The sequence below is a fragment of the Schistocerca cancellata genome, chromosome 3, assembly GCF_023864275.1.
Source record: "Schistocerca cancellata isolate TAMUIC-IGC-003103 chromosome 3, iqSchCanc2.1, whole genome shotgun sequence".
NCBI lineage: Eukaryota > Metazoa > Arthropoda > Insecta > Orthoptera > Acrididae > Schistocerca > Schistocerca cancellata.
In genome coordinates, this window is record NC_064628.1 from 211,016,001 (window position 1) to 211,043,259 (window position 27,259).

The window sequence follows — 27,259 nt, forward strand, 5'->3', positions numbered from 1 at the left end:
AGGAAGGAACTGCATGACCACAATCCAGTGACCTACCCATCCATCCTGTTACACTGACCAGAACACCTACACATGGTACACTTAATATATTATTTTTATGTTTATTTTAATATTTGTTTTTAACTCACTTCAGTTAACCATAAACATTAATTTTATACCATTGAAACACTATTTTTAATAATCTGGAATTTTTCCAATCTCTGAAACATGGGGACTGTTAGTCCTAGAGGAAAAAAAAATGAATAGGAACTATTTTGTAGGAAATTTTGATGTAATTTAATTTGGTAAAGCGAAACAGTTTTGAGCTATTTAAGAAAAACATAAAAAGTGCTCTTTAACGCTGACACCTCACTGGTCAGGATTTTTAGTATGTTGGTCATTGCATTCCCTCCTACCACTGTACAAAATTTTGTGACTACGCAAATTTTTGCCCCAGTCAACCTCTTCTGTTCTTCATGGACTGGGCTATGTTGGGATTTTAATTGAAGCAACTGACAATTATTGTAGCAAACCTGTAAGGGCTCATGACCAACCAGAGTCAAATAGTTTTAAATAAATGGAAGGAGTAAAAGTAATAATTCACTTTATAGCCCAGGCATTAAGTGGTTTACAGGTAAACAAAAGCTGAAAATATTGCTAAGTTTTTGGACAACGTCCTCCTTCAGAGCTGACTACTACAGAATACATACACATTGACCTGAACAGCTATGTTGTTTCAGCTGACATCATTCCTCCAGAGTTGTAGCTTGATTGGGATAGTACAGTGTAGTTGGGTGGGGCAGTGTAGCCATACAGGTTATCTGAGTGTATTGTATACTGGTTATGACTTGTTTATGTGCATATCAACCACTCAGCTCCTCAGCTGTAATGTGTGTTGTTATCTTCACTCCCCTCCTTATTTATATTCCACCCTGGACTTTATATTATTATCTTTTATATCACAGTACATAAAGTTAGTGGTGACAGAATATCAGGATGAGTGCAGGAAACTGATAATATTTCAAGAAGACAGTGTACTGGCGAAGCAGCCACTTACCTTGAGGACGAAGATTAGAGAGGTGACATGCCAACATGAATAGAGGGGTGGGTAGAGACTTCCAGCATCTTGGCTGCCAACAGTAACAGCACAAAGGGGTGACAGGTTTCACGGAACAACCCACCCAGATGCACGGGAGACCGCACCTGCCTTAAGTACACAGAGTACTAGCTTATTTCCACCATTGACAGGAAATAACGCAAACACCAATGAAGGATGTCTAGCACCCGTTCTCATACTCAGTATCCTATCAGACCATGAACACAGTTTTATTCCCCTGATATATAAGAACTTAAGTTTTTCCCATTTAGCAGTTGGCACAACACACAAAGGAAAGCCATTTGCAACATTGGGCATAGCATTGGAGAATTTATGTATTGACAGTGCTGTCCCATACACTGAAGAATTTGACTGACAAGACATGTTGGTCGAAATAAGCCTTTTATTACAAAACGCAAAGGATCTTATGTTAATTGTAGGCATATTTGTTTTGATAGTTGCAGTTTCGTTTTTGCAATATGTAGTTGGATTCAGCTCAGACAAATACTGCTTATCACATCTTCCTTGTAATGCCCAGTGCAGATGGAAAGTGTCAGTTTGTTTCCTGTTATGAACAGATTTTTTTTTTAAGGTGGAATTTTACATGCCCATTTGGTGTAGCAGTCCCTATTAGTCTCATCATTTTATCAGTATGTATTTACAGGAACATTAATACACGAAGAATAACCAGTACTCCAATAGTGACTGACAAAGAGATATCCCCAGTGATTATGGGATTTACTTTCTTAAACCATCTACACAGTGATGTAGGTTAAGATCCCTGGTAACACGTCCTGCAACCGTTCGCCTTGGTGGACCCTCATTTGTGAGTAATCGATGAAAGAAAAATTATGTGTTTCACATGATGCTCTTCAACTTTAATAAAAGAATGTTATTTAGGCTGGTTGCATAGCATAATGGTTAAGGTAGGGTTCTCACATGCAGAAGGTTGTGGTTTCCAGTCTCCTCAGTTGCTTTGAATTTTTTTTATTTTTAAATGATTTTATCATTATTTTTATTCAGTTTATTTGGTTTAAATCAATTTTTTTTTATCCTTATTCCTTCGTCTCATTATTTTAATCGTCGCACTAACTTTTCAATTGCTCTCACTTTTTCTTCCTATCATTCTTCTTGAATCTTTGGGCCTGTGAATTTAACTGTTTTTATTTATCTGTCATAATATTTAAATTTTTCAAAATGCTGATCTGTTGGTTAAGGTGACAAAAGATGAGATAACCTATTTATATTGACTGTGCAGTGGTGTCAAAAATGTATGTGTCATTACAAGATGTACATTTGTTTGGGTGGTAATTGTTACACAAACATTTGCAGCATAAACTGACATAGCACTATGACCAAAATAATGCAGATGAAGATTTAAATGAAAGAAGGGATTACAAGTATAATGAAATTCAAGCGAAATTAGGAATAGAGATAATGAACACAACAAAAAACTCTGTCTGAACAGACCTTGAGGGCCCAGCAGTACTGACCAACTGCTGTGTCATTCTCATAAAAATAAATAAAATCACATGAACAAAGATTCCAAGTGAAAGTAGGATGATAGGGGGAAAAAATGAGAGCAAATGGAAAAGGTACTTCGATGATTAAAATGATTTGACAGAGGAACAGAAATAAAAAAGTTATATTCAGACCAATTAATTGAATAAAATTTAAAAGCTAGAGTCATTTAGATACATAATTAAAAATTGAACCCACAAACTTTTGAATCCGAGAACTTAACCGTTACACTACACAATCAGTGTATGCAACCTTCCTCTTTTAAAGTTGTAGAGCATCATGCAAAATATTGATTTTTTTTCCTGGTGGTTACTTACAAAGGAGGGTCCCCCAAGTAAATGCCTGCAAGATGTGTATCTGGAACATTAACCTAAATCACCACATAGACTATTCCAAAAAGTTAATCCCACCACATAGGACCTCTCCTCATCAGTTGCTACTGGAATACTGGTTATTCTTTGTGTTTAACTGTGTGTTAATGCATATCGATAAAAAAATGTCGCACCAGATTAATTTGTGATTGCTCTATCGAATGAGCACGTAAAATTCACTGGAAAAAAAAAAAATCATTTTGCTCATAATGGAAAACAAACTGACACTTTGTCAACACTGGCTGTCACATGGAAGACGTGATAAGCAGTTTTTGATTGGGGAGACTCCAGCTACACACTGCACAAACGAAACTGCATTTTGCTGAACACCAAAGAAAATGTGCCCGATGATTCTTAGGAGGGAGAAATTGTGTGCATGTATATGAGTGAGAGGATGGTCCTTATATTGGGGTTACATAAAAATATCAAGGGATTTGAGCACACACAGGTCCTTGCTCCCCCATTTTTTGGCGTGTTTTTATAATGTAACAAATTTCATTATAATTAGTTAATACTAGCCCTTGCTGCAACTGATTTGAATGCCTAAATAAAACTTAAATACTGAAAAAGGTGTGGTATTTTTCTATTGGCATAAACCATTGAAATCAACCTATATATGTTTGGCAAAGATGATTAAATGTATTTAAATTGTAGAAATTTAAGTATTACTATGCAGCAGAACATACTGAATGTCTGAATGCAGGATGAATCGATACTAGTTTTAGCACAGTTTTCTTTTCAGTTTCTTCTTCTCCTCCTCCTCCTCCTCCTCCTCCTCCTCTCTCTCCTTTAAAAAAAAAATCAGGATGCTTCAGTGATCTCACACATCTTGCAAAATGAGTTCTGTTTGTTCTTAATCAGCCACTAGTACTCCATTGAAATTGTACATTAACTTCACTCCTCTCACCATAAGATTTTTCATAGTCTCTTTGGAAATAAAACAGGAACTCTTTGAATCCCAAGAAGTACGACCTTCGTTTAAGAAATCTAAATCTATGCTTAATTACATCAACATGTCCAAACTCGTCAGTTTCCTCATCCAAAATATAAGAGGTGATCAAAAAGCCATCCCACAGATACACCAGGTTGAAGGTACCCATTTGATAAAACAGGGACGAATCAGAACTACGGGCTGGGTGCTCGTGTGTCTCTCCCTTTAGTTGGAATAGCTTCTGTGTTGTGAAATTTTCAATATGGTGATGTGTGTTGTCATGAAGCAGGAGCACAGAACTCCACAGTGGTGGTTCTCAACACACAAGCTGCCCCATACACATTCTCCATTCTACGATGGATGTCTACCAGTGTTTGTTCTTCAGCAGCCAAGAAAGGAATAACAGAAAGTTAATAGTGCTTGGATACATGTGGTAATAACAGTGCCATAGTTCGTATTTATACTTTTACCACACAAACATCAGAAAGAAGCAAATGTGACACTGACCTCTTGCCTACATGACAGTAATTATTTACCCACATCAGAATCGTGCTACGTTGCATATACGCTGCAGCAATGCCCGTAAATGGAAACTTTCATTGCCTCATATAATAGGGAGAGAAAAAACACAAGTTAATACATATTTTTAAAACATGTGAATAGCCTATGCAAAAGTTCTAAAATTAAATTTATAAAATTACATTTGGTCAGAAAGCGAATTTAATTCAAAGTTTCGTAACTGCAGCATGTGGCACTGTGTACCTACTTTCAATCCTCAAAGTTTTGCACAGCAGTTTTCTATACAAGGTTTATTCTTGTTGCTAACCTAGTCATCAAATAGTGATAACACACAAATCTCTTCTCTTAAATATCATAAGTGCTGACAACCTGTTTAGAGCACTCAAAGAAACCCAACCATTTGCTTTTTCATACTGGTTCAACTATTTTAAAAAGCAAATGTCATTGTAAGATGCACTGATTGTTGATGAACTCAGAAACAAACATTTTGTGTATAATTTTATCACAAACAAAACAAGTGTTTCCTGAGGCCACCCATTCCAGTAGCACTCAGGGTTAGTTGAGAGCGAAAAAGGAACATCTTCAACGAAAATATTCCTTTGGCCATCTACATGCATAGTACAAAGCTCCAGGTGGTCTTGTATATTCAAGTCCACAGTTGTCCCCAGAAACATGGTGCACAATTTATTTAGTTTACAGTAATGATTCTCAAGTTTTCTTCTTTTAGTACTTTTCAGAAGAAGGTAAGTGCCTTGTCAGTTTCGATATCATTCACAATGTGCTTTTTCCATGCCATTCCACTTTTTTCTGAGTTTTTCAAAAAAATTTACTTCAAAGCTAACTGACACTAGGAGTAACTCATTTTCTAACACACTACATAACAATAGCTGGTTCGTGTGATGACACCAAGAGAAGAACAACGGCTCTCTTTCCTGCTAACTATTCCAGCAATGTAGCAGCACCACAGTGTTGGATATGGTGGTTTCAGAACAGTTTGAACTATCTCAACCAGTCTGCAAACTTTTATGGCATTTTCAAACTGTCCCTGATCGTTCTTTCCCAATAGAATTCAGTAGTGCAAGCACGCCAGTTAATTGTTCCTGATTTCCATAAGTTACAGCTGGACTCCCTCTTATGTAATAAAGAGAGTTTATCCTCCTCTGTTTTTATCATATCCATTGCAGTGGCAAGTGCAACATTGAAGAGATTATTTAGATCTGCAGAACACTTAAGCTCTCATTCTTTGTGAGTGAGTGTCTTTCTGTCAGCACTTCTTTGCAGATTGTGCCGTCCAGGTCTGTAAGTTTCTTTGTACAATGAGGTAGAGCTGTTGCAGGAATCCTAGCCTTTCCCCAAAATATTAACACATCCGTGCGTGACTAAATTAGCTGTTCTCACTGAGGGTCGGTTTCACTTTCCATATATTGTAAAACAAGACTGACAAAACATGTCAATTAGACATGTCACTGATCTGACTACAAAAATAACTTCTTAAATTTTAGTGACATGACAACTTTTTGGCTGATATGACATGGGTTCCCCATGTTCTGTTTCAACAAAATATGTCTCAAAATTCTTCTTAAAACAAAAGGAAAAAGCAGGGAGGTTTGCACAAAGTAATGTATTTTTAATTGTGGAATACTGTAGTCTGTGTATGGATTAAAGACTACAATATTCTAAGGCACATCTTAACCAGAATTATGCATTTCCAATGTCAGAAAAGTATTCCCCTTACAAGTGCTAGTAATTTGAATTGGAATCTGCTGTGCCAAGTATAACTTCAGCAAATAAACAATTTTTTCGGCCTTCAGTTGCAAGGTAATTTTACTCGTTTACCTAGGTTTCGATTCCAGTAATGGAATCTTCTTCAGAACCTATAAATTAAACCACATACGGACATATATTACTCACTAAAATGCATTATCAGTCTAATGATTGAATAATAAAGAAATTGTGATACTTACAAAAAATTAAATTATTTTGTGAGCCAAACACTGGCCATGTCACAGATTAAAAATTATAACAATAAAGATGCATAATCATAAGATTATGTCAGTCAAAATTAAAACCATTAAGGCGAACGTAGATGGAGCTACGCCGGCCAGAAATCAGGACCACACGTAAGCGGCTCGAAAACTAGGCGTTGTGAGCGGTTACGCAGCGAGGCTCGGCCGCGGCCAAGCGCATATTCTAGCTTTCGCAACCAATGGTTGTCTCATCAGGAAAGAGGGAAGGAGAAGGAAAGACAAAAGGATATGGGTTTTAAGGGAGAGGGTAAGGCGTCATTCCAATCCCGGGAGCGGAAAGACTTACCTTAGGGGGAAAAAAGGACAGGTATACACTCGCGCACACACACACATATCCATCCACACATACACAGACACAAGCAGACCAATATTTAATATAATACTAAGAGGGCGTAGCCCCGCTACAGTAACTAAAAATTAGTGTCAAAACCATGCGTGCTAAGCATAAAATGTCTTTAACATAAAAACGCCTTAGCAACTATGTGTCATTACCAAGCATATAACGAAATACAAAGACACACATGTACAATCGCATTATAATAAAGGGACAAAGTAGATAGGGAAACAGCATTGGCCATTCGAGGCGGACTGTGGGTCAACTCCACTGAAGTAAAGGTTGAAATCCTTCGAAATAACTTCTATTTTTTAATTGCAGCTGATCATTAAGTAAGTTGTCTCTATCAATACTAAGATGTTTAAAAATTTGCAATTCTTCGAGGGTGTCTAGCCTACATCCCTTTACTTCATTATGCAAAAGCTCTGCATCTTTTAGAGGCTTGGGAGCATGCGCCTTTTGGACCAGATGTTCAGCAAATGTAGATCCTCGAGTTCCATCACCGCTTTTTGTCGGCAGATGCTCTTTAAACCTAACAGACAGGGCCCTTCCTGTCTGGCCAATGTAATAAGAAGGACATTCAGCACATGTGATTTTATACACACCTGACAGCGATGATTTATCATTACCTTTATCCAGAGAATGAACTAAGTTATTTTTGAGGTTGTTGGTGGTAGAGTATGAAACTTTACACCCTAGATTTTTTAATAAACGACCTACCTTATAGGATATGTTACCTATAAAGGGAAGTGATATGTATTTCGTTGCCTGGTGTTGATTGTGAGTATCTGAACTGGAAAGGGTGGTAGTCTTCTTTCGTGTTTTTTTATTGAACAACTGTCTCACTATACTGGGATTATATCCATTATTCTGAGCGATGTTTTCGAGGACTTTTAATTTGTTCTGTAAGTTGACTGGCGAAAGCGGAATGGAAAGAGTTCGATGGATACTCGAGTGAAAAAAGGCCATTTTTTGGGCCTGAGGATGGGTGGAATCAGCTGGGATGATGATGTCAGAATAGGTTGCTTTCCGAAAAATTTTGAAATCTATTTTGTTGCCAATAATGGATAGAGTCAGATCGAGATAGTCTAAGGTCCTATCAGCTGTCTGATTTTCTTGCGTGAAACTGATTTTTTCATGTAGGTTATTGAAAGTGGTAAATAACAGTTCTAGCTCTTCATGGGAACCTTCAAACACAAACAGCAAGTCATCTACATATCTCGCATAGAATATTATATTATTTGCCAAATCTGGATAATTCCGAAAAAACATCTGCTCCATTGAGTTTATAAAAATATCTGACATGATACCAGCTAACGGGCTGCCCATAGCTAGACCACAGGGTTGCGAATATATTTTATTATTGAAAGAGAAATAATTGTACTTGAGGGTGGTGCGTAACAGAACCATTAGTTCATCGATCTCAGGGGCCGATAATTTTTTATGGTATCACAAATTGGTTTCTATAATGTCCATCGTCTGTTCAACAGGTACATTAGTGTATAAATTTTTAATATCAAATGATACGAGTTTTGTGATGTCAGAACAGGCTAAAGTTTTAAGTTTGTTGGCCACGTCTACCGAATTTTTGACGGAGAAATTTTTTTCAAACACAAAATTCTCTTTCAATTTACGGTGTAGGAACCTAGCTAGTTTGTGGTATGCACTTTTGGTACTGTCAACGATCGGACGGATAGGATGGGAAATTTTATGAACCTTAAACTGGCTTCTCAAAATAGGTGGTTTCGGATTCATGTTTTTTAGTTACTGTAGTTACTGTAACGGGGCTACGCCCTCTTACTATAATATTTAAATGAAAAAAAAAAAAAAATTATACCTTGGCTTTGTAGTTTGTCCTCAGGTAAATTGTTTAATGTTGCTATACCAATAGATAGGTTTGTCCAATTGTAGGACAGCTTTCAGTCACATTTTGTTTATATATATATTTGCTCTAAGTAATTTTGAGACAGTTTGTCTCTCGCCCCTGCGCTTGCGCATGCGCTTGGCCACGGCCGAGTTTCGCCGCATAACTGCTCACAATGCCTAGTTTTCGAGCCGCTTACGTGTGGTCCTGATTTCTGGCCAGTGTAGCTCCGTCTACATTCGCCTTAATGGTTTTAATTTTGACTGACATAATCTTATGATTATGCGTCTTTATTGTTTTAATTTTTAATCTGTGACATGGCCAGTGTTTGGCTCACAAAATAATTTAATTTTTTGTAAGTATCACAATTTCTTTATTATTCAAACATTAGACTGATAATGCATTTTAGTGAGTAATATATGTCCATATGTGGTTTAATTTGTAGATTCTGAAGAAGATTCCATTACTGGAATCGAAACCTAGGTAAACGAGTAAAATTACCTTGCAACTGAAGGCTGAAAAAATTGTTTATTTGCTGTACATTTCACAGTTGCTGACACGCTGCAATATGTTAAAGATTTGTAAAAAATAAAAAAAGTATAACTTCCTCAAGGCATGTATTAGAAGACTGTGACTACAAAAAATTTTATCTCACGCTCATTCCAACAACACTGTTATCCACTGATGATCAAAGATATATTTTTTTAAGCTCTTAAACTCTCGATCATTCAGTGGTAAAGTATCCGTCTATAGATACCCTATTAGTCCTGGGATTTTTATCTGTCACTTGTCACTTCTTTAACCTCTGACAATGTTTGTTTCTATGGAAAATGCAGAGTTAGCTCTGTGATCCAGAATTCACGGTAAACTCTAGGCCCCTTATAACTGGCTGGGAAAGTCAATTCAAAGGTCTGAGGAAGGCAACAGTATACCTCCTCATACAGGACTGTGCCTAGTAATACACTGTGGTATTCAGACAACCTTAGAGGAGATGATGGCTTTACCTTCTTTCCTTGTAACCTGTGAGGAAAATATATATATATATATATATATATATATATATATATATATTTATATGAGTACTTGTGCCCTAGTGGGCTTCAGTGTATTTCCTTTGCTAATGCATGTGAACGTGTTGTTGTTGATACAGGCCTACCGTCTTGAAATAGAATCTCAGCTGCCGGAGGAACCAGAGGAAGATTCTGGGGAAGATATAACAAAAATAAGATTCAGATTGCCTAAAGGAGAGACTGCTGTTCGTCGATTTCGGGCACGAGCACCTTTAAAGGTAAGTATTATGAAGCATATCATGTTTTATAATTTTCAGCTTCCAATCCCATTGATTTACAAGGTTACACCCAGAAACAACTTTCAAGTGTAAGGTGTGTTCAAAAAACTCTGGAACATTTGTAATTTCACGCCAGTTGTGCGTTGGAGCGAAATGCTGTTGGCATCCCTGTGTGTCTAATGTGTAACTGTCAGAAGTTTCGTTGTTGTATCTCTGTTAGTTATTGTTCAGTGCTTTGTTGAGTAGAACATTGTGTCACACAGTTTGCGAGTTTTGAGATGGGGAAGTTAGAGGAGCAATGTATCAGCTTTAAATGTTGGTGAAATTCAAGAAAACCTTTACTGAGGCACACCAAATGATTCAGGAAGCCTACAGTGATGAGTGCTTAAGCCATACTTGGTGTTATGAATGGTTCACATGGTTTAAAAATAGCCAGATGGAAGTTAAAAATACCCTTTGTTCCGGATGCCCTTAGACGTCTACCGACGACGCTCACATGAGGATTGTCAACAAAACTGTGCTTGCCAATCAAAGACTGACTGTCCAAGAGATTGCAGAAGACTGTGACATTTCAGTTGGATCTTGTCGTGAAATCCTGTCACAGCATCTTGGAATGCATTGTGTTACTGCCAAGTTCGTCCCATGGCTCATGAATCAAGTCAAGAAGACCTCTGCCTCACAATCTGTGAAGAGCTTTGGATCGCGCAAATGACAACGAGATGTTCCTTAAGAGAATCATAAATGATGATGAGGCTGGGTCTATGATTATTATGGTTATGACGAGACCAAGGTTCAATCTTCACAATGGGTCTGGAAAGGTTCTACAAGAGCAGAAAAAGCTCGTCAGGTCGGGTCAAATGTCAAAGCCGTGTTTATAGTTTTCTTTGACTTTGAACGGTTAGGTCATCATGAATTCGTGCCATAAGGATAAGCTGTAAATCGATGGTGCTATTGGGATGTATTGGGACGTCTGTGAGAAAACGTGAGAAGGAAACCGCCTGAAATGTTGTGAGACAATTCATGGGTCTTGCATCATGATAATGCATCCACACATTCATCCCTGTTGGTGTTTGACTATTGCACAACAAACAAAATCAATGTGCTGCCTCATCCCTTGTACTCTCCAGACCTGATCCCAGCAGTCTTTTTTTATTTCCAGTGTTGAAAACCCCTTTATAAAGACAAATATTTGCAATGAGAGACAGTATAAAAGAAAATTCGCAGATGGCGCTTTATGCGATCCAGCAAGAGGTGTATCAGAATGCTACCAGAAGCGGAAGCGGCATATCAATTGTGGAGGAGAATATTTTGAAGGAGACCATGTACAATAAGTAAAACATAAAAATTTTGTGGACAAAGTTCAGGAATCTTTTGAACAGACCTCGTAGTTAACATTTCTAATCATGTAATCCTTTTTCCACCTTCAAAAATTTTAAATACGACTGACTATACATTGAATTATTCAGCTGCATCAAGTTGTACTGTGGTTTCATTGTATGCAGTGAACAAATATCTAGCTTTGTATTTGTGCCTTTGGCTATAACATGTCCCTACTGCAGGAAGTTGATAGGCACTTCCACTGTATTCCACTCTCTCCTCATGATTACACATTCTTACAGTCTGTTACTCATGCATTAAATATTTATCCATTTGTTGTGTGTGCATTGTCTTTTGTTAACTGTTCACAAGTACCGAGTCAAACATTTTTTATTATTTACAGCTTCCCTTTCACTGCCACACGAGTCTTCTTTTTATCAAATGAAATAACATTTTCATTCTTGCCTATTCCACTTCACCAGTTTCCTGTGATGTTCACAAAGCATGTACACCACCTCTCTCCACATCAATATGTATGAGCTTTTCTGCATCTGTCACTGTTTCTTGTTGCTCTATGAAAGATGCTGCATGTCTGTAATGTAATTTTGTAGGACTAGAGAAGAAAGGCACAAGCAAGGAAAAGAATTGCAGAACAGGAGGAGGAATAGTAAAAGGAAATTTAAGAAGCGAGTACATCTCGGTATTCTTTCATCAAGATTTTCTTCAGTGCAGCATGATAGAATTACTCCTCACTTGGTCCATGTACATCACAATCAGCAATCTAAAAATTGTTACCAAAAGTTTTAAACATTTTAATTCACTGTCTCCTTTTACCTTTTGTTCTTTTTCCATTTTCTTTCTTTCTCTCTGTCTGCCTTTCTTCTTTTCCCCCTTTTCCTCTTTGCCATAAATTTTGATTGTGTATCACAGTTATTGTAGTAAAAATTAAATACGTCGTATCATCTATTGCTGTTAATTTTTATGCAGAAATATGTCTGCCTTGTAAAATATAAAATCTTAGTCAAAAATAGTTTATTCTGTCAGAATTAATTGTAATGTATGACAGCTAAGATTAAAATGAAATGTCAAACACCATACTCTTAGGAATACTTCTGAATAGAACAGAAAACACTAGGCGGAGCAGCAGTTGCTATAATGTCTTTCCACTTTAAGATAAAGAACTCAAAAATTCACCATATTTTTATATGTGAACATGTGTTAGGTTAGATTCAAGGGGAGCACAGAATGAAAGAATGAGCCTCGAAAGTAAAAAGATAAATTCATTGTGAAATAGGTACAAAACAATTATCAAAATGAATGCAGTCTGTTCAAAAGAGCACGTCTGAGGCTGTGTACATTCAGTACGGTGTTTTCATCCTATGTGCTAAAACATGCTGGATCCACCTTAGCATGTTGTCAACAAAGTGGGTAATATGATACACCACTATCCTGTCCCACTTTTCAATGGCAGCCCACATGATGTTGTCCAGGATGTGAGGAAGATTTTCCTGCTATGTCATCCAGAATGTGAGGAAGGTTCTTCCTGTTATGATGTTTTAACTGATTCTAAACATGCTCAATTGAGTTCATATCAACAGATACCTAGTGCCATACCATTTGGTTGACTCCTGCATCATGGAGGGAGCTGTTCTTGTGGTGCTGTGGCATGCTTGTGTGTCATTGTCTTGAAAGATAACCCATCACCAAAATATTGGCTGTAGGGCTGCACAATAAGTTGAAGGATTCTTTCTTGACACTGTATAGATCTCAGATTACCATAAAAAATGAACAGACGTTTCAGACATCCAGCCCAAGACATGACAAACCCTTCTTCCTGCTGAAACCATGGGTCAGCCTGCCGAGAAATTCGCTGGACCTGTTTTCTTCCACACTTTTCTACAACATTTGTCTTCTACACAATCATCAAGCTTCAGATAAAGCCTGCATTTGTTAGTGAAGAGAATTCAATGCCATTGATCCAGGTTTCTTTCCAAATGTTCCCTTTCCCCACCACTTTTGCACAGGTGAGTGGTGAAAGGTTTGTACTGCTGTGCATAGTGGACACCAAGGGGCCATATTAATCATATGCAGATGGTTATGTACTATCTGGGCCAACACTACCTTCCCAGTTACTTCAAATAAGATAATTTGCAGCAACGTTTCTTTCTCCTTGAGATATCTGTGAACCATCTTCTTACATCTTATGATAGCATATGTTTGAATGCCATCACTGTGGTGCACACCAAATGCAACCCTCTCCAGCTTCAAGTGACAAAGGATGCATGATCTAAACTTGAAAATGACTCAACAAAGCATGTTAACACATTGAACAGTGTTCACAAACAATTTTTATATAAGATGACAAAGTGTGTTGTGTATAGCAAGTGCCAGAGTTTCTCAAATCATAGTCTGGTGTTTTATTTGTTATGTAGTACACTGAGGAGCCATGCTGGAGAATGTAATGGAAGGACCACTGATGATGCTTCTTCCACTGTAACTACTTAGTGCCCCAGAATATTAAAGGTGGAATTTTCTATAAAACACTTTTTCCCTCATTGACTACATTAATCCAACCTAGCTAATCTCCTTATTGCATACAAATAAGCATAATTTTTCTCTTCCATATCTTCAGCTCTTTTTATCCGCCTCATTATTCTGTCAACACTGTTTTTACCCCATTCCTTTCCCATTTCACTCTTGTCCTCCACAACCACATAAAACTAACTTTATTTTCCTCCTCCAGTAAACACTGCCCCTGGTTTTACGTTTGTGCTGGCTGGTGCCTTCTTTGACCACCTATAGCTCTGACTTTCTCTTGATTTACCTTTCATATTTTCTCTTCTGTAGAAGCTTCTTATCCTCACCGTCATTTTATTTATCTTTCTTCAATTATCAACTTATTTAGCACTTTTTTTTCCTATTATTTTCCTCCCACTCAGTTACCTTGATTTCCCCCCCCCCCCCCCCCCCCCAGTTTAACACCTTTCTTGTCACGTTAGTCAGTCTAGTATCAATCATATTACATTTATCATTTTTATTTTTGTTTTGATCAATTTTTATTTCTGATCATGCATAATTGACATCCACAATAATGATGATTTAGTAATCAATATGACTGGAACACATTCTAAAAGTGTTCAAATTTGAATCCAATAATGCTCTCCGTATGTTCTTTTATGCTTGGACGAAGCTATAAGCTATGATTAGATTAGATTAATTATTCATTCCATAGACCCATAAAAGAAGGAATCCTCCTGGGTGTGGAACATGAGTTTCATTAATTTTAATTATCTTCAGTCAGAAGTTTAATTCATGTATATAATTTTACTGTTTACTAATATTTACAGGTTTAATACGTACATCTGCTTTCATTAAATCCATCATTCAGACATTTGCTAGTTTCTTGACTATTACAACCAAGTATTGTCAAAAATTAAAGTAAATTATTCATTTTAGCGATCCTCAGTTAAGAACAGTCAGATTATGTACAAGATTTAAAATTAAACTTCCACTATTTACAGGCTATTGATTAATTCTTCAACTACTGCATGGTGGAATGATTTCTATTTGTCAGTAATACTGTTACAAAATATTGTAAGGGATCCAGTGTTTGAATTTTCATTGGTTATTTTTAATCTCAGATATTTATTTATTTATTTCAGTTTTTGGAGTTGTCTGCTGAAACATGCGGAACTAATTTATATTTATTTTCTGCATTGTCTTGTTTGTTAAATGGGCTTGATCTTTTACTATACACACTGTTGACCTTACTGTGCTGGAACGTGCATTTTGCTGAGTTGTGAACCAACAACGTAACAAAAAAACACCCCGCAATTCTATTAATGTGGTTAGATATTTTTGATCAGAAACAGGACAGTATCAGAGAAGATACAATTTGCTGTTTGAAAGGGGGGCATTAATTGTAATGGGGCTTCAACATATTGCATTGAGTCTATGATGATAATGGAATAATATGAGGATATTTTTGTTTTTCCACTTACTTATGAGCAGTGTATGATACTTAAAGATTTTATTTGGCTGTCTTTCAGGTGTTACTCGATTATTTAGTGGTGCTAGGTTACCCTCCAGATGAATACAAAGTATTATCCAGCTGGCCACGAAGGGATGTAAGTTTTATTAAATACTTTCTGTCATTATGTTTCAGAAGTTTTATGCTGGTAAATTGTAAACATGATTTTTTTTTTTACCTTCCAGCTTACTGCATTGGATCCAAAAAATACATTACAAGAACTAAAACTTTATCCACAAGAAACTGTGATTTTAGAAGAACGATGAAATTTTTCACGAATATGCCTTACAATCTTTTTTTGTGAAGAATTTTAAGTGGCTGAAAGGAAAGTATCACGAATACTTGTTATGAGGCCAAATGTCAATACTGTACATATTTAAGCTGGGAACACTCTGTTGCCCAATAATTTTTTTGTTTGGGCTAACTTTCATAAGTACATAAAATTATACTTAGCTATAAAATCATGTATATCTGCTCCACCACTTTTTTATGTAATGTTATTTATGAAACAATTAGTTATTTTTTGCCAAGAAATTTTTGCCATTTGAATTTTCTATAATTTCAAAAGAACCAACCCCGTAAACTACACAGATTGGTTATATTTATTCTTGGTATACATTGATTGAAATGCAGAATACTGCATATGAAAATAATAGAAAACTTGACTAAAATTTCTGTGTCTGTCCGTAACTGTGACAGGATTCTCTTCTTTGTTCTGTACTGGTGTGCTGCCACCTCCCACTCCCACCTCTCCCACTCCCACCTCTCCCACTCCCACCTCTCCCACTCCCACCTCTCCCACTCCCACCTCTCCCACTCCCTCGTGCACACGCGCACACCCACACTCGCACACAAAATTGCCACTTGAGAACAGCTTACATGGCATTTCCAACAATAAGCACAGTATTGACAGAATGACTACTTTGATTGTATCAATCATTTTTGTATGCAAACTTGATAATTCTGATGTAAGTTTTTCTGCTAATGTGTGGTGAAACTACATGTAAAGTAATTCCCATGTATGCTTGAGAGAGTTTGTGTTCAGATTGTGGAGATTTTGTTTCACACACGTTCATCACTGAAAACGAATGTAATGTTATGCAACATATTTTATCACCTTTGTGCCTAGCATTATGCAAGAAAAACAACATAAGGTTGGGACATTTCTTTAGCATTACTGAAGAACTTAATTTATGAGGTAAAAGTGTGCAAGAATGAAACTACACCTAAATGAAATCAGAATAAAACTTCTGCATGTGAACTTCTCTGCTATTAGAGGAGGACTTTTGTTTATGAGAGAAAAAAGTGCAAGAATGAAACAACTACTAGATAAAAACAGGAAAGACATACAAAATGTCAGAAAAGCAACACAGACAAATAGTTGTTGGTGGAAACACTAGCTATCAGGAGAAGAGCTTCCATCTTCCAGCAAAAAGAGGCAAAGCATTTGCATCTATACCATAGATTTAAAAATGAAGTTGCCCAGGAATTTCATAGTTTCATTAACAAATATTTCATTTACATGTAGGAAACCTTGTACTTGTACTTTTGCTTTGCTTAAACTATGCGTAAAAAAGTACAAGAGTAGTTTAATTATGAAGGGAAAACTTGTTTCATGAAGTCAGTATAAGTCCAGTCTTTACTAGCAGAAAAGAAACTAGGAGGTTTGAAGTATAAGATAATGGATTGTTTAGACCAGTCAGCAGGTAATGGGGTCTTCAAACTGTTATCCGTTCCAATTTGGTGATAGAACTTTTTTTTTCCACCATATTTCTGAAGTGATAATAAGTGTGACCAGCTGCATGGACATCCCTCCCAGAAAGCCATTGTACTTATGGCATGATGTCGTTGGTGTGTCACAAGATTAAATTATAGAAATTAGACTTCTGTGCTGGAAAGTTAAGACTTCACTTAATTTTAAAAATAAAATCTTTAATTTTTTAGCACAGTGTGGTCTTTACTGGTCTTGAGCACCTGTTGTTAACTGTTATGGAATGTATGTTATTAACATATCTGAAATAAGTAAGAATTGTGGGTAAATTGTGAGAAAAAAAAATAGCACACGTAAGCTACTCGCATGTCAGTTGTGTTCTAAAATGTACAATAGAATGAAATAATTGAAATATTATAGCAGGTATTTGTGGCTGACTGATCACTTAACCAAAAGTACTGGAGACCACCACTCTACAAAACACTGAAACTGACACAAATAAACATGTTAAAAATAAATCACTCAGTCTTAATGTGGGACAGTATCCTATAGATGAAAAATAAATAACACTCCATTAAAACATACTGAAATCCTGATGCCAGACCACTTTAAATTATGCAGTCCACTGGCTGTTTTAAACAACCATGTGTGAGGCAACAGTGCACATACATGGCAACAGGTTGAGGACTGGAAGAAGATATGCCACAGTCAGATAGTTGCTTTCACCAACAACAACTTGCTGGTCCTCAAATTCAGCCACTTTTCTTTCAATTGGTGTATAAACTTTTGGTTAGACAGGAGGTTGCAAAGGAATGGCATATTTCAATACTGCTCCCCTTGCAGCCATCTTACGCTGTTGTAATTTTTACCTCTGCTACCCAGCATGATGACACATCATGTTGCTGCTACTGTTTCTGTAGCAAAAGAAGGGGGTCCTGTGTCTTTCACGCAGTTTGGTTTGAGGTCACTAAGGGTAATTCTGAGGAAAACGACCAATAATGTTTGATCCAACAGTGTGTACTGTAATAAAAACATGATAGTTAGCTAATGTATTATAACACAAAATTAGAGACTATGGTAATGGAAAGTCCTTAGTGGAGAACAAGTAATGGAAGGAGCAAAGTTAACAACTCATTGTATACTTCAGTTAAAACTCAGCTTGAAAGGCCATGGTGTTGATGTATAAAACTATTTCCTTACTTTTGTCTCCCAACTGCAGAAGGCATCTTCAGAGTTAAAGTGGCAACTGCACCGAGGGCTTAGTGGGCCCTAGAATTTATTTCTGTTGGCACAATGTCAACATCCTTATTTAAATCTTGGCATCATCTTCTTTTCTCTTATAATTATTATGGTGCTTGTAAATCTTAAATGGCCTCTCTATGCCTGCATGCATGATAATATGTTGTCTTTGCTAAAATGCTTATCTCACTGAACTTTGGTTTACATCTCCAAAAACATGTTCTACTATGGCCAATTTGTCAGTGAGATTAGGTGGCAGATTCTTTTGTATTCAGCTAAGCAAGTGCTGACATTTAATTTCATGGTTCTAATGTATTAGAACTATATGGAATATGGCAATGTCATATGGGATTAGTGTGAAACAGTAGCTTATAGGCTAAGATGTACTTGGCATAAGTGTCCTATCTCAGGGTTACAGTAAACTCCTCACCAATTATTACAAAGACCCCGTATATTTTTAAATTTATTGGAGCACAGGAAGTCTCATACTTCAAATCACGTATTTAGAACAAAATTTTATGAGATTCAAAATGAAAACAATGATTTTTAAGTTACCTTCTACCGGGCTTAAGTAGGGTGGTAACCTAGGCTGTTCAGTCATTTCTTGGAGACAGTGGAGCAGGTGGAACTTGAAAAAGGTGTGAAGGTCTTCATATGCTAGAAATCTTTAAGTGCTGTACAATCCATTCAACACTTGTCTTCATATATAAAGCTGTCTAATCCAGGATGTTTACCAGTTACAGCAGCAAGGTAAGTTAGTTGTGTTCTTGTGGATACACTATGTGATCAAAAGTATCCGGACATTTGGCTGAAAATGACTTACAAATTCATGGTGCCCTCCATCGCTAACGCTGGAATTCAATGTGGTGTTGCCCATCCTTAGCCTTGATGACAGCTTCCACTCCCGCAGGTATACATCCAATTGTTCAGTCACGTGCTGGAAGGTTTCTTGGGGAATGGCAGCCCGTTCTTCACCAAATGCTGCACTGAGGAGAGAGATCGATGTCAGTCAGTGAGGTCTGGCATGAAGTCGGCATTCCAAAATGTCCTAAAGGTGTTCTGTAGTATTCAGGTCATTATAAGGATGTTATTGTCATATAACCGCTCTGCCGCAGGCCATGCATTATGAACAGGTGCTCGATCATGTTGGAAGGTGCAATCGCCATCCCCAAATTGCTTTTTAACAGTGGGAAGCAAGACGGTGCTTAAAACATCAATTTAGGCCTTTGCTGTGATAGTGCCACGCAAAACAAGGGGTGCAAGACCCCTCCATGAAAAACATGACCACACCATAACGCCACCACCTCCGAATTTTACTGTTGGCACTGTACACGCTGGCAGATGACGTTAACTGGGCATTCGCCATACCCACACCCTGCCATCGGATCGCCACATTGTGTACCATGATTCTTCACTCTACACAATGCTTTTCTACTGTTCAATTGTCCAATGTTTACACTTCTTACACCAAACAAGGTATCATTTGGCATTTACTGGCGTGATGTGTGGCTTATGAGCAGCCGCTCAACCATGAAATCTAAGTTTTCTCACCTCCTGCCTAACTGTCATAGTACTTGCAGTGTATTCTGATGCAGTTTGGAATTCTTGTGTGATGGATTGGGTAGATGTCTGCCTGTTACACATTATGACCCTCTTCAACTGTCAGCGGTCTCTGTCAGTCACCAGATGAGGTCAGCCTGTATTTCGTGCTGTACGTGTCCCTTCACATTTCCACTTCATGATCACATCAAAAACAGTGGACCTAGGGATGTTTAGGAGTGTGGAAACCTCCCATACAGATGTATGACACAAGTGACACCCAATGACCTGACCACGTTCGAAGTCAGAGAGTTCCGTGGAGTGCCCCATTCTGCTCTCTCATGATGTCTAATGACTACTGAGGTCACTGATATGGAGTACCTGGCAGCACAGTGCACCTAATATGAAAAATGTATGGTTTTTTTTGAGGGGGGGGGGTCTGGATACTTTTGATCATATAGTGTACCTGACCACATGGGAATTCATGGAAATAAAATTCTTAATAGAGTGTCAGAGGAGACCAATGAGGAGCCAACCACAGAGCAATGTGCCGACAAGACCCTGTATGTCATTATCACATTGTTGAACCATAAAGTGACTTGCCAGAGGAAGTATACATGGTTATGTGAGGAGTTACAATAAGCTGCAACATATCCACACAAGGCTATAGGCTACCCCCATTCAGCAGTGGAAGAAGAGATGTTCTTACATGCTTGCATAGTGGCCATACTATTTCTCATAGCTTCCTGCTTCAACACAAGGCCCTGCCTGTTTATGATGCTTGTAACTTACTGCTTTCAGTGAAACATATTTTGACGGATTGAATTTTATAAGCTGCAGAAGGGCAGCCATTGATTTAAATGAGGACTTGCCTTCAATAATGGGTAATGGTAGAATGAGTGTAGTGAGTATTTTAACTTTTGTGGATTGTCAGAACCCATCTCTAAAATGTTAGGTAGATCTGGAGGTGGCTGCCGCTACTTCATCCAGAGGCCTCCGCCGCACCTGACTCTCGGACCCTAATCTGCTGGTTGTTGGCTGTGCACGTGCTTTCCCCTGAGTTAAGCATAAGGAACAGTGTTGCATCTGATTAACTTAAGCTTATCTTTATTTACGGTAGGTGCTCAAAATAGTTTCCCTCAGTGGTAAGAGCAGCCTGACATCTCCTGAACATATTAGCAGACAAGCAACAAACTTCAGTTGTCAAAATCTCGGAAATGACTAGCCGAACCGTGTCTTCCAGCTCTTCGAGCTTGTGGGAATTGGTTGCATACACCGTATCTTTTAACAGTCCCCAAAGATAAAAATCAGAAGATTTAGATGTGGGAAACCAGGAGGCCAGTCAGCTATCCTATCGTCAAAAACACTTTATATTACTGTGATTGTTAATTGGACTGTCCTGCATTGGACTGTCCTGCATGAAATAACTGTACATCTTTTTGTTAGGTGTTGCATCTTGAAAAAAAGTGTGCAGTATATTATTCACATATGTGTCAGAACGTATTGTTTCATGGAAAATGATTGGTCCAATAATTTGCCTTGCACTAATTGCAGACCACACTTCTGTTTTCACAACATGCAGATATTGTCAATGTAATTTGTGAGGATTTTCAGAGCTCCAACGTCAGTTGTTCTGAGAATTTACACATGCTGACAAATGCAGCCATGAATCATCAAAGAAAGAGACATTGCAGGATCAACTTCCCCATCATACACAACTGTAACAGCCAGTTGCAATAACAGCGTCAAGCAACATCATCAGAGTTCCCCAGTTGATGCATTACTGTTATTTTGTATAGTTTCAATTTCACTTTGTGCACAGCTCTGTGAGCAGATGCTCTTGACACACCAGTCTGAAGTGCCAAATAGTGCAGAGATTTTCTTGGACTTCTTTCCAAGGCCTCCCCTATCTCGTCTAATTAATATTTGGTTAAAATACTAGGTTATCTTGACCTCTGTTTCTGTGCCACAGATCCAATCTCTTGAAATTTCTTCACTAATCTGCATATCGTCAAATCGCTAGGAACATGCGCACTGGGAAATTTTTGTATGAATTCAGGCCAATATTCCACATACAATTCTGTTTTTGCATAGTTCAACACAAGAAACATTCATTGATCCTTCATGTATACCATACCGAATGGAAACTTGACAGGAAACTCAAAACAGAACACCTGAACACTCAGTCGCACAGTATAGAAGACACATGCACAGTGTTTCTGTCAGAACTGGGCCCAGCAACATACGGCAGGGAAAGCCCCGGGCTAGGTGCAGTTGCAATAATGACATATAGTAACGATATTTGAAGCGATTAACTAAAAAAAAAAACACACACACACTAGTACTCAGTCACACAGTATATGCGGCACACACAAAGTATTGGTGTCCAAGAATTATGCACAGCGACAACCGGCAGACGCAGCGGCAACAGCTGACAAATGTGCCGCATGACTTGCGAACCCCTCCCAGGCACCTTTCTTGAGACACTCTGTACTTAGGACTTGGTGAAGAATTTTTTAAATGGAACAGCACTACTGCATATTGTTATTCTTCAAAACATTGAAGAAAAATAAAATAAATGCTGGTGATGCAACTTAGTGGAAAATCAAGTGGAAACTTAACAATTCGGTTACAACATGTGAATGCAAATTCAACTCCTACCTTCTCAACAACTGTTGTAACCAACACTTATTTCAGGTAGGTAGTAATGTCATGTAACTTTGTTTACATTTTTTGCATGAGTTCATCAAATGGATGAGGTATTACTGTATCTTAACAGTGTGAATGATTGCAGCAAAAAGGGAAATTTGAGCAGATCTTGTGTCGTGCAAGAAATTAAGAAATCACCAAAAATTTTGATCTAAATTGTCTGCAAGCATTGACAAAGCAACCAAAAATGGCTTTACTAGTATTTTCAGACAACTATCGTGACCGTCATTTTGCCTTATTTAGGACGAAAAACCCGGGACAGCCAAACCATTGTCTAATGTGAAATGCCACTTCTCATGGAATGAACTGATTCAAATTCTGATAGTGAAAAATTTTCTTTGTCAGTATTTGGCTGGCAAGGGAGGAGAAGAGGTGGTATAAAATTCTGATTAGCAAAATTTTTGCAAGTATACTGAGTTGAATTTCAAGTCCCCCTGCTGTCTCTCATGTAATGAAACCATGTGACGTTGTTAATAGTGATTGGATGCTCAGCAGCCCTCTAGGTGCTGTTCAAGAAAAGTAGACTTTGTGCTAGGATTCACCTTTTATCTCTGTCATTAACAACACCAGTAGTATCAATGAAAATGTGACATTGCACTATGCACAAACTTATTGCAGTCGTATGTACACCACCTTTACAGTTAAAACTTCTGATATGAAAGCCACCTACGTGATGTCAGCTAGAAAGGTTTGTATCCTGCTGTGGGCCACAACAGAAAACTATTTAAATACCTGAAGCAGCCTACCCTCTTTCAGCCTGAGCAGCACAGAATGTTTTATACAGTGTTATTTTTGGTCTTTCTCTGTGGTTATGGAGTGTTTGTCATAGGCTGTACCAGGTTGCCAGAAATTGAGATATCTACAAGAAGGCAACTACTGGAAAAGGGATCGTCTTAAGTTTTATACCTTGCCTGAAAAATGTCTTTATCAGTAAAGAATTTGGGCACCTAAGTTCAGTGCCAGATTTCCAATATAGTGTCCTACCTGCTTAAGGGTGCATACTTGTCCATTCACAGTTGAATCACCATTATCAACATGTTTCTGGAGGAGGAGGAGAAAGTTAAAGTTCTCATCTTAAAGCTGAAAAAAGCTTCAATAGTAATTATTTTCATTTAGATTTGGTTTTGTGGCTTACAATCTGTTGTGTGATCTGATGGTGATTTAACAATGAACCTAGGCAAAAATAATAAAAATTAATAATATAAACACCTTTTGACAGTTTTAATAGGTCTTTTCTTAATTAAGAACTGAATAGCAGCCTACAGAATGTATTTCATATCACAATCTGTTCTCATAAGCCCAGTTTCTGTCTCTCTCAACACATTAATGATGATGAGATACTAGTTGAATGACAAGTTTGCTATTTAGGTCAAATATAATTATTGTGAGTGTCCAGAACACAGTATTTATGCTGGACATATTGCTGCTTGCCAAAGGCAAGGATCTCCAACATCATGTGATCTTCCAGCCATGTGTCTAGCCCAGACCAGCCTAAGGCACATTTGCAACAAGCAAATCCTATTAATGAATTTCATCAAATTTAAAGTACCCATGAAGAGTTGCCAATGAGATCTCCTGGTTTGAAAAGTGTTTTTAAGGGAATGGAACAACTAGTTATAAAACTCTGGTAACATTTTATAGAGAGCATTGTACATTGCCATTGGGGTGCAGCTGTAAATCACATTAACTACCTAGTTTTGTCGAGAATTTTTACACAATTTCAGAACATATGTCTGATGTACAGGAGACATGTCAAGGTTACAATTTCCTTATTTGAAATTTTGTCAGACTTAAAATAATACTGTGTGAAGAATTTACTTATTTAAAATTTGTCTAACTTACAGTATTTACATCTACTATATCATAAATTTTTATTCCCTTTTAGGAATCCCCAGCTCAAAGTATCACTTCATCCTTCATGAAATCTTCCAGAGTAGTAGCATCCGTTCAATTAGAAAATCACATAACTCACGTTTTAAAATATTTATCTTCATATTCATTATGTCACACCGGTTTATTTTGTTGTGAAGTTTCATGGCTATGTACTAAGGAGTCTGGGCAGGCAGTTTTTAGCGATGTGAGATGAGCATAAAGTTTTCTTTATGTCTTGTGTTGTACGAGTGTTCAAAATGATTTTTTTTAACAGATCATCTCTGCTGCATAGGAAAACAACCACCTCAAAGATATATAAAGAGGGGACAGTTAATATTTTCTAGGTCTTGAAATAATGGTCAACACGATGCCCTCAGCTGTGCAGTGCACATCTTTAAAATTTGTGTAATGTTTCCCGAGTTTCCCCAAAAAATTATGCCTTATTGAATAACAGTTTGGAGGTAGCTATAGTATGCTATTTTCATGGTGCCCATATCGGTGGCACAGGCTAAAATTTCCTTTGCAAATGCAAGGCTGTTTAATTTATTTGCTAGATATTCGATATGAGAATTCTAATTCAAAGTTCTGTTTAAGTTTATGCCCAGGAATCTGATTGAGCGAAGTTCTTCCATTTTTAGATTGTTGTGAATGATACAGATTTCTTCAGTATTGGACTGTTTGGTTTGAAAACTCATCATGTGGGATTTTTTAAATTTTTATCCTCAAGCCATTAAATCGAACCATGTTTCCAAGTTACTTAACGTATTCGTGACACACTGTGGTATATTGTCAGAATTTTCATTTTCAATTAGGGCAGAAGTATCATCTGCAAACAGTGTTAAATAAGTATTCATTTACATAGAACAGGAATAAAATTGGTCTAAGAATTGAGCCCTGAGGAACACCTTGCGACAGGGTTTTTTTTCCATTCTAAGAAGTAATCTGCTCCATTTAATGTGATTACTACGCATTGTTTCCTGCCCATGAGCCAATGATTCAAACCATTTCAAAGCCATATCCCTTATTCCGTACCAGTTAAGTCTGAAAAGCATTATGACATGGTTTAGAGGCCGCTGCTTTTGTAAGATCATAGGATATTTTTGTCACATTAGCTTTCCTATCTAATGAAGAAGTAATTTTTTCAGTAAATTCATTTATCACATCTACTGTGTTTTTGCCGTGTTGGAAGCCAAATTGGTTGTGTGAAACGATATCACTCTGTGTGATGAAGCTTTGTATCTGTAAAGCAGCAATTTTTTCAAATATTTTTTATATGACATGGAGTATAGAAATGGGGTGATAATTTCCCATATCTTTTGAATCTTTTTTTAAACAATGGTTTTACTTCCAATATTTCAAGAGATCAGGGACGTAACCTGCCTCAAAGGATTTGTTTATTGAGAGAGGGGGGGGGGGGGGGTGGGGGAGCTATTATGTTATAAACTTTAATTACTTCGGAGGGTATCCCATCGCAGCCTGCAGAGTTGTTGTCTTCTAAAGAGAGTATGACATTTTCGACAAATTTTGTTGAGACTGTGTTGAATTTTTTAAGACATTCGCTGTTATTGCCTTTTAACCCAAAACTGTTTACTTTCTGCTCATAATTTGCTACATCTAAATCAGATTTTTCTGCATTTATGAAGTACTTGTTGAAGCACTCAGATGTTTGAGCTGGATTTACAAGAGATTTTTCTTTGAGTTGGATTTTTGAAATGTCTTGTTTGTTATTTCGGACACCTAATTCAGACTTAACTACAAACTAAACTGCCCTTGTTTTATTTTTCTGCCCTAGGATGAATTTGTTATTTGTGTTGAAGCTTTCACAACTTTTTTAAAAATAGTTTTATAGTTCCTAACATATTTTACAAAATCAGGATCTTTTTGTACTTCAGCTGATTTCAATATTTGTTTTATTGAAACTTCTTTTGATATAAGTTTTTCTTATATTATGTTTATCAATTTTTGGCAGGGCGACATTATGCTCAGATGTCGTGTCATAATTACATGTGGCATTTGGTTACTAATGTTATTGCTGTTGACCAGGGATGTGGCACGTGTCTAATCATAGAATAAATCAAATCCTGATCATAATTAGTTGATACCAATACAGGAATTCATCAAGTTACCTTCCACTAGGAAAGTGGGTGCACTCAGCGACTGTGATATAATTTATAAAGCTTTTTAGCAAATCCAGATTTCAGCTAGTGCCTAGCCATTATCAATGCGCTATTTTCTAGTCTCAATGCATGTCAGTTCCCTGTTGCTCGGGCCTCAGTCACAGTTCTTTGAATACTGATGCCCAAACAACAGGAAACTGTCATGCATTGAGATTAGAAAATAGCGCATTGATAATGGCTAGGCTCTAGTCGAAATCTGTATTTGCCAAATAAAACCTGAAATAAAAATACAGAAACTACTTTGTAAGATGCAGAACAAAAAATGGAGTACTAAGTAATTAGTACCATTAACGTAGTCACCACTGGTCAAACAACATACAAGAACATTTTTGTGACCCACTGATTGAACATGGGCCATTGTAGTTACAGCTTACCTTTTGATGTTGTATACAGCTTTGCTACAAGTTAAAAGAAAGATAATGGTTTATCGTCCAGGAAAGTCTTTGTAATCCTATATTCTGAGTTCTGTATAATCTCAACATATGGCACTAAGGACCAGTTGTCAACTGCACAAAGCCCATCCTGTCATTGCGTATCAATGTATCTGATCACTATCAGTCTCTGCCAATTTACATTGATCAATGAAACTAATCTGTATGTCACTTCTTTTCACCTCTGGCAGAGGACCAGAGTAAGATATTTATTTCTCCATATTGTAGTGTCATCATTAACTAGTTGCACATTGGTGGTGCGATCATGTGGCAAAATTTATGCTAAACTTCCTTCATATGACTG

At 37.3% G+C, this 27,259-nt stretch overlaps 1 protein-coding gene and 1 long non-coding RNA gene across 2 annotated transcripts in view; one reads left to right on the forward strand and one right to left on the reverse strand.

Moving 5' to 3' along the window:
• LOC126174833 (FAS-associated factor 1) overlaps positions 1-15,826 on the forward strand; it is a 165,614-nt gene extending 149,788 nt beyond the window's left edge. Inside the window, exons 12-14 of the mRNA XM_049921213.1 lie at positions 9,793-9,930; positions 15,297-15,374; positions 15,463-15,826. Of these exons, the coding sequence (XP_049777170.1) occupies positions 9,793-9,930; positions 15,297-15,374; positions 15,463-15,543 (297 nt within the window). The 3' untranslated portion in view covers positions 15,544-15,826. The remainder of the gene's footprint in view (positions 1-9,792; positions 9,931-15,296; positions 15,375-15,462) is intronic.
• On the reverse strand, positions 15,586-17,531 carry LOC126174835 (uncharacterized). Its single transcript, XR_007535489.1, has 2 exons — positions 16,056-17,531; positions 15,586-16,025 (listed from the first exon to the last, which is right to left on the reverse strand). It is a non-coding gene; the product is annotated as an uncharacterized LOC126174835 (long non-coding RNA).
• Between the last annotated feature and the right edge of the window lie 9,728 nt (positions 17,532-27,259).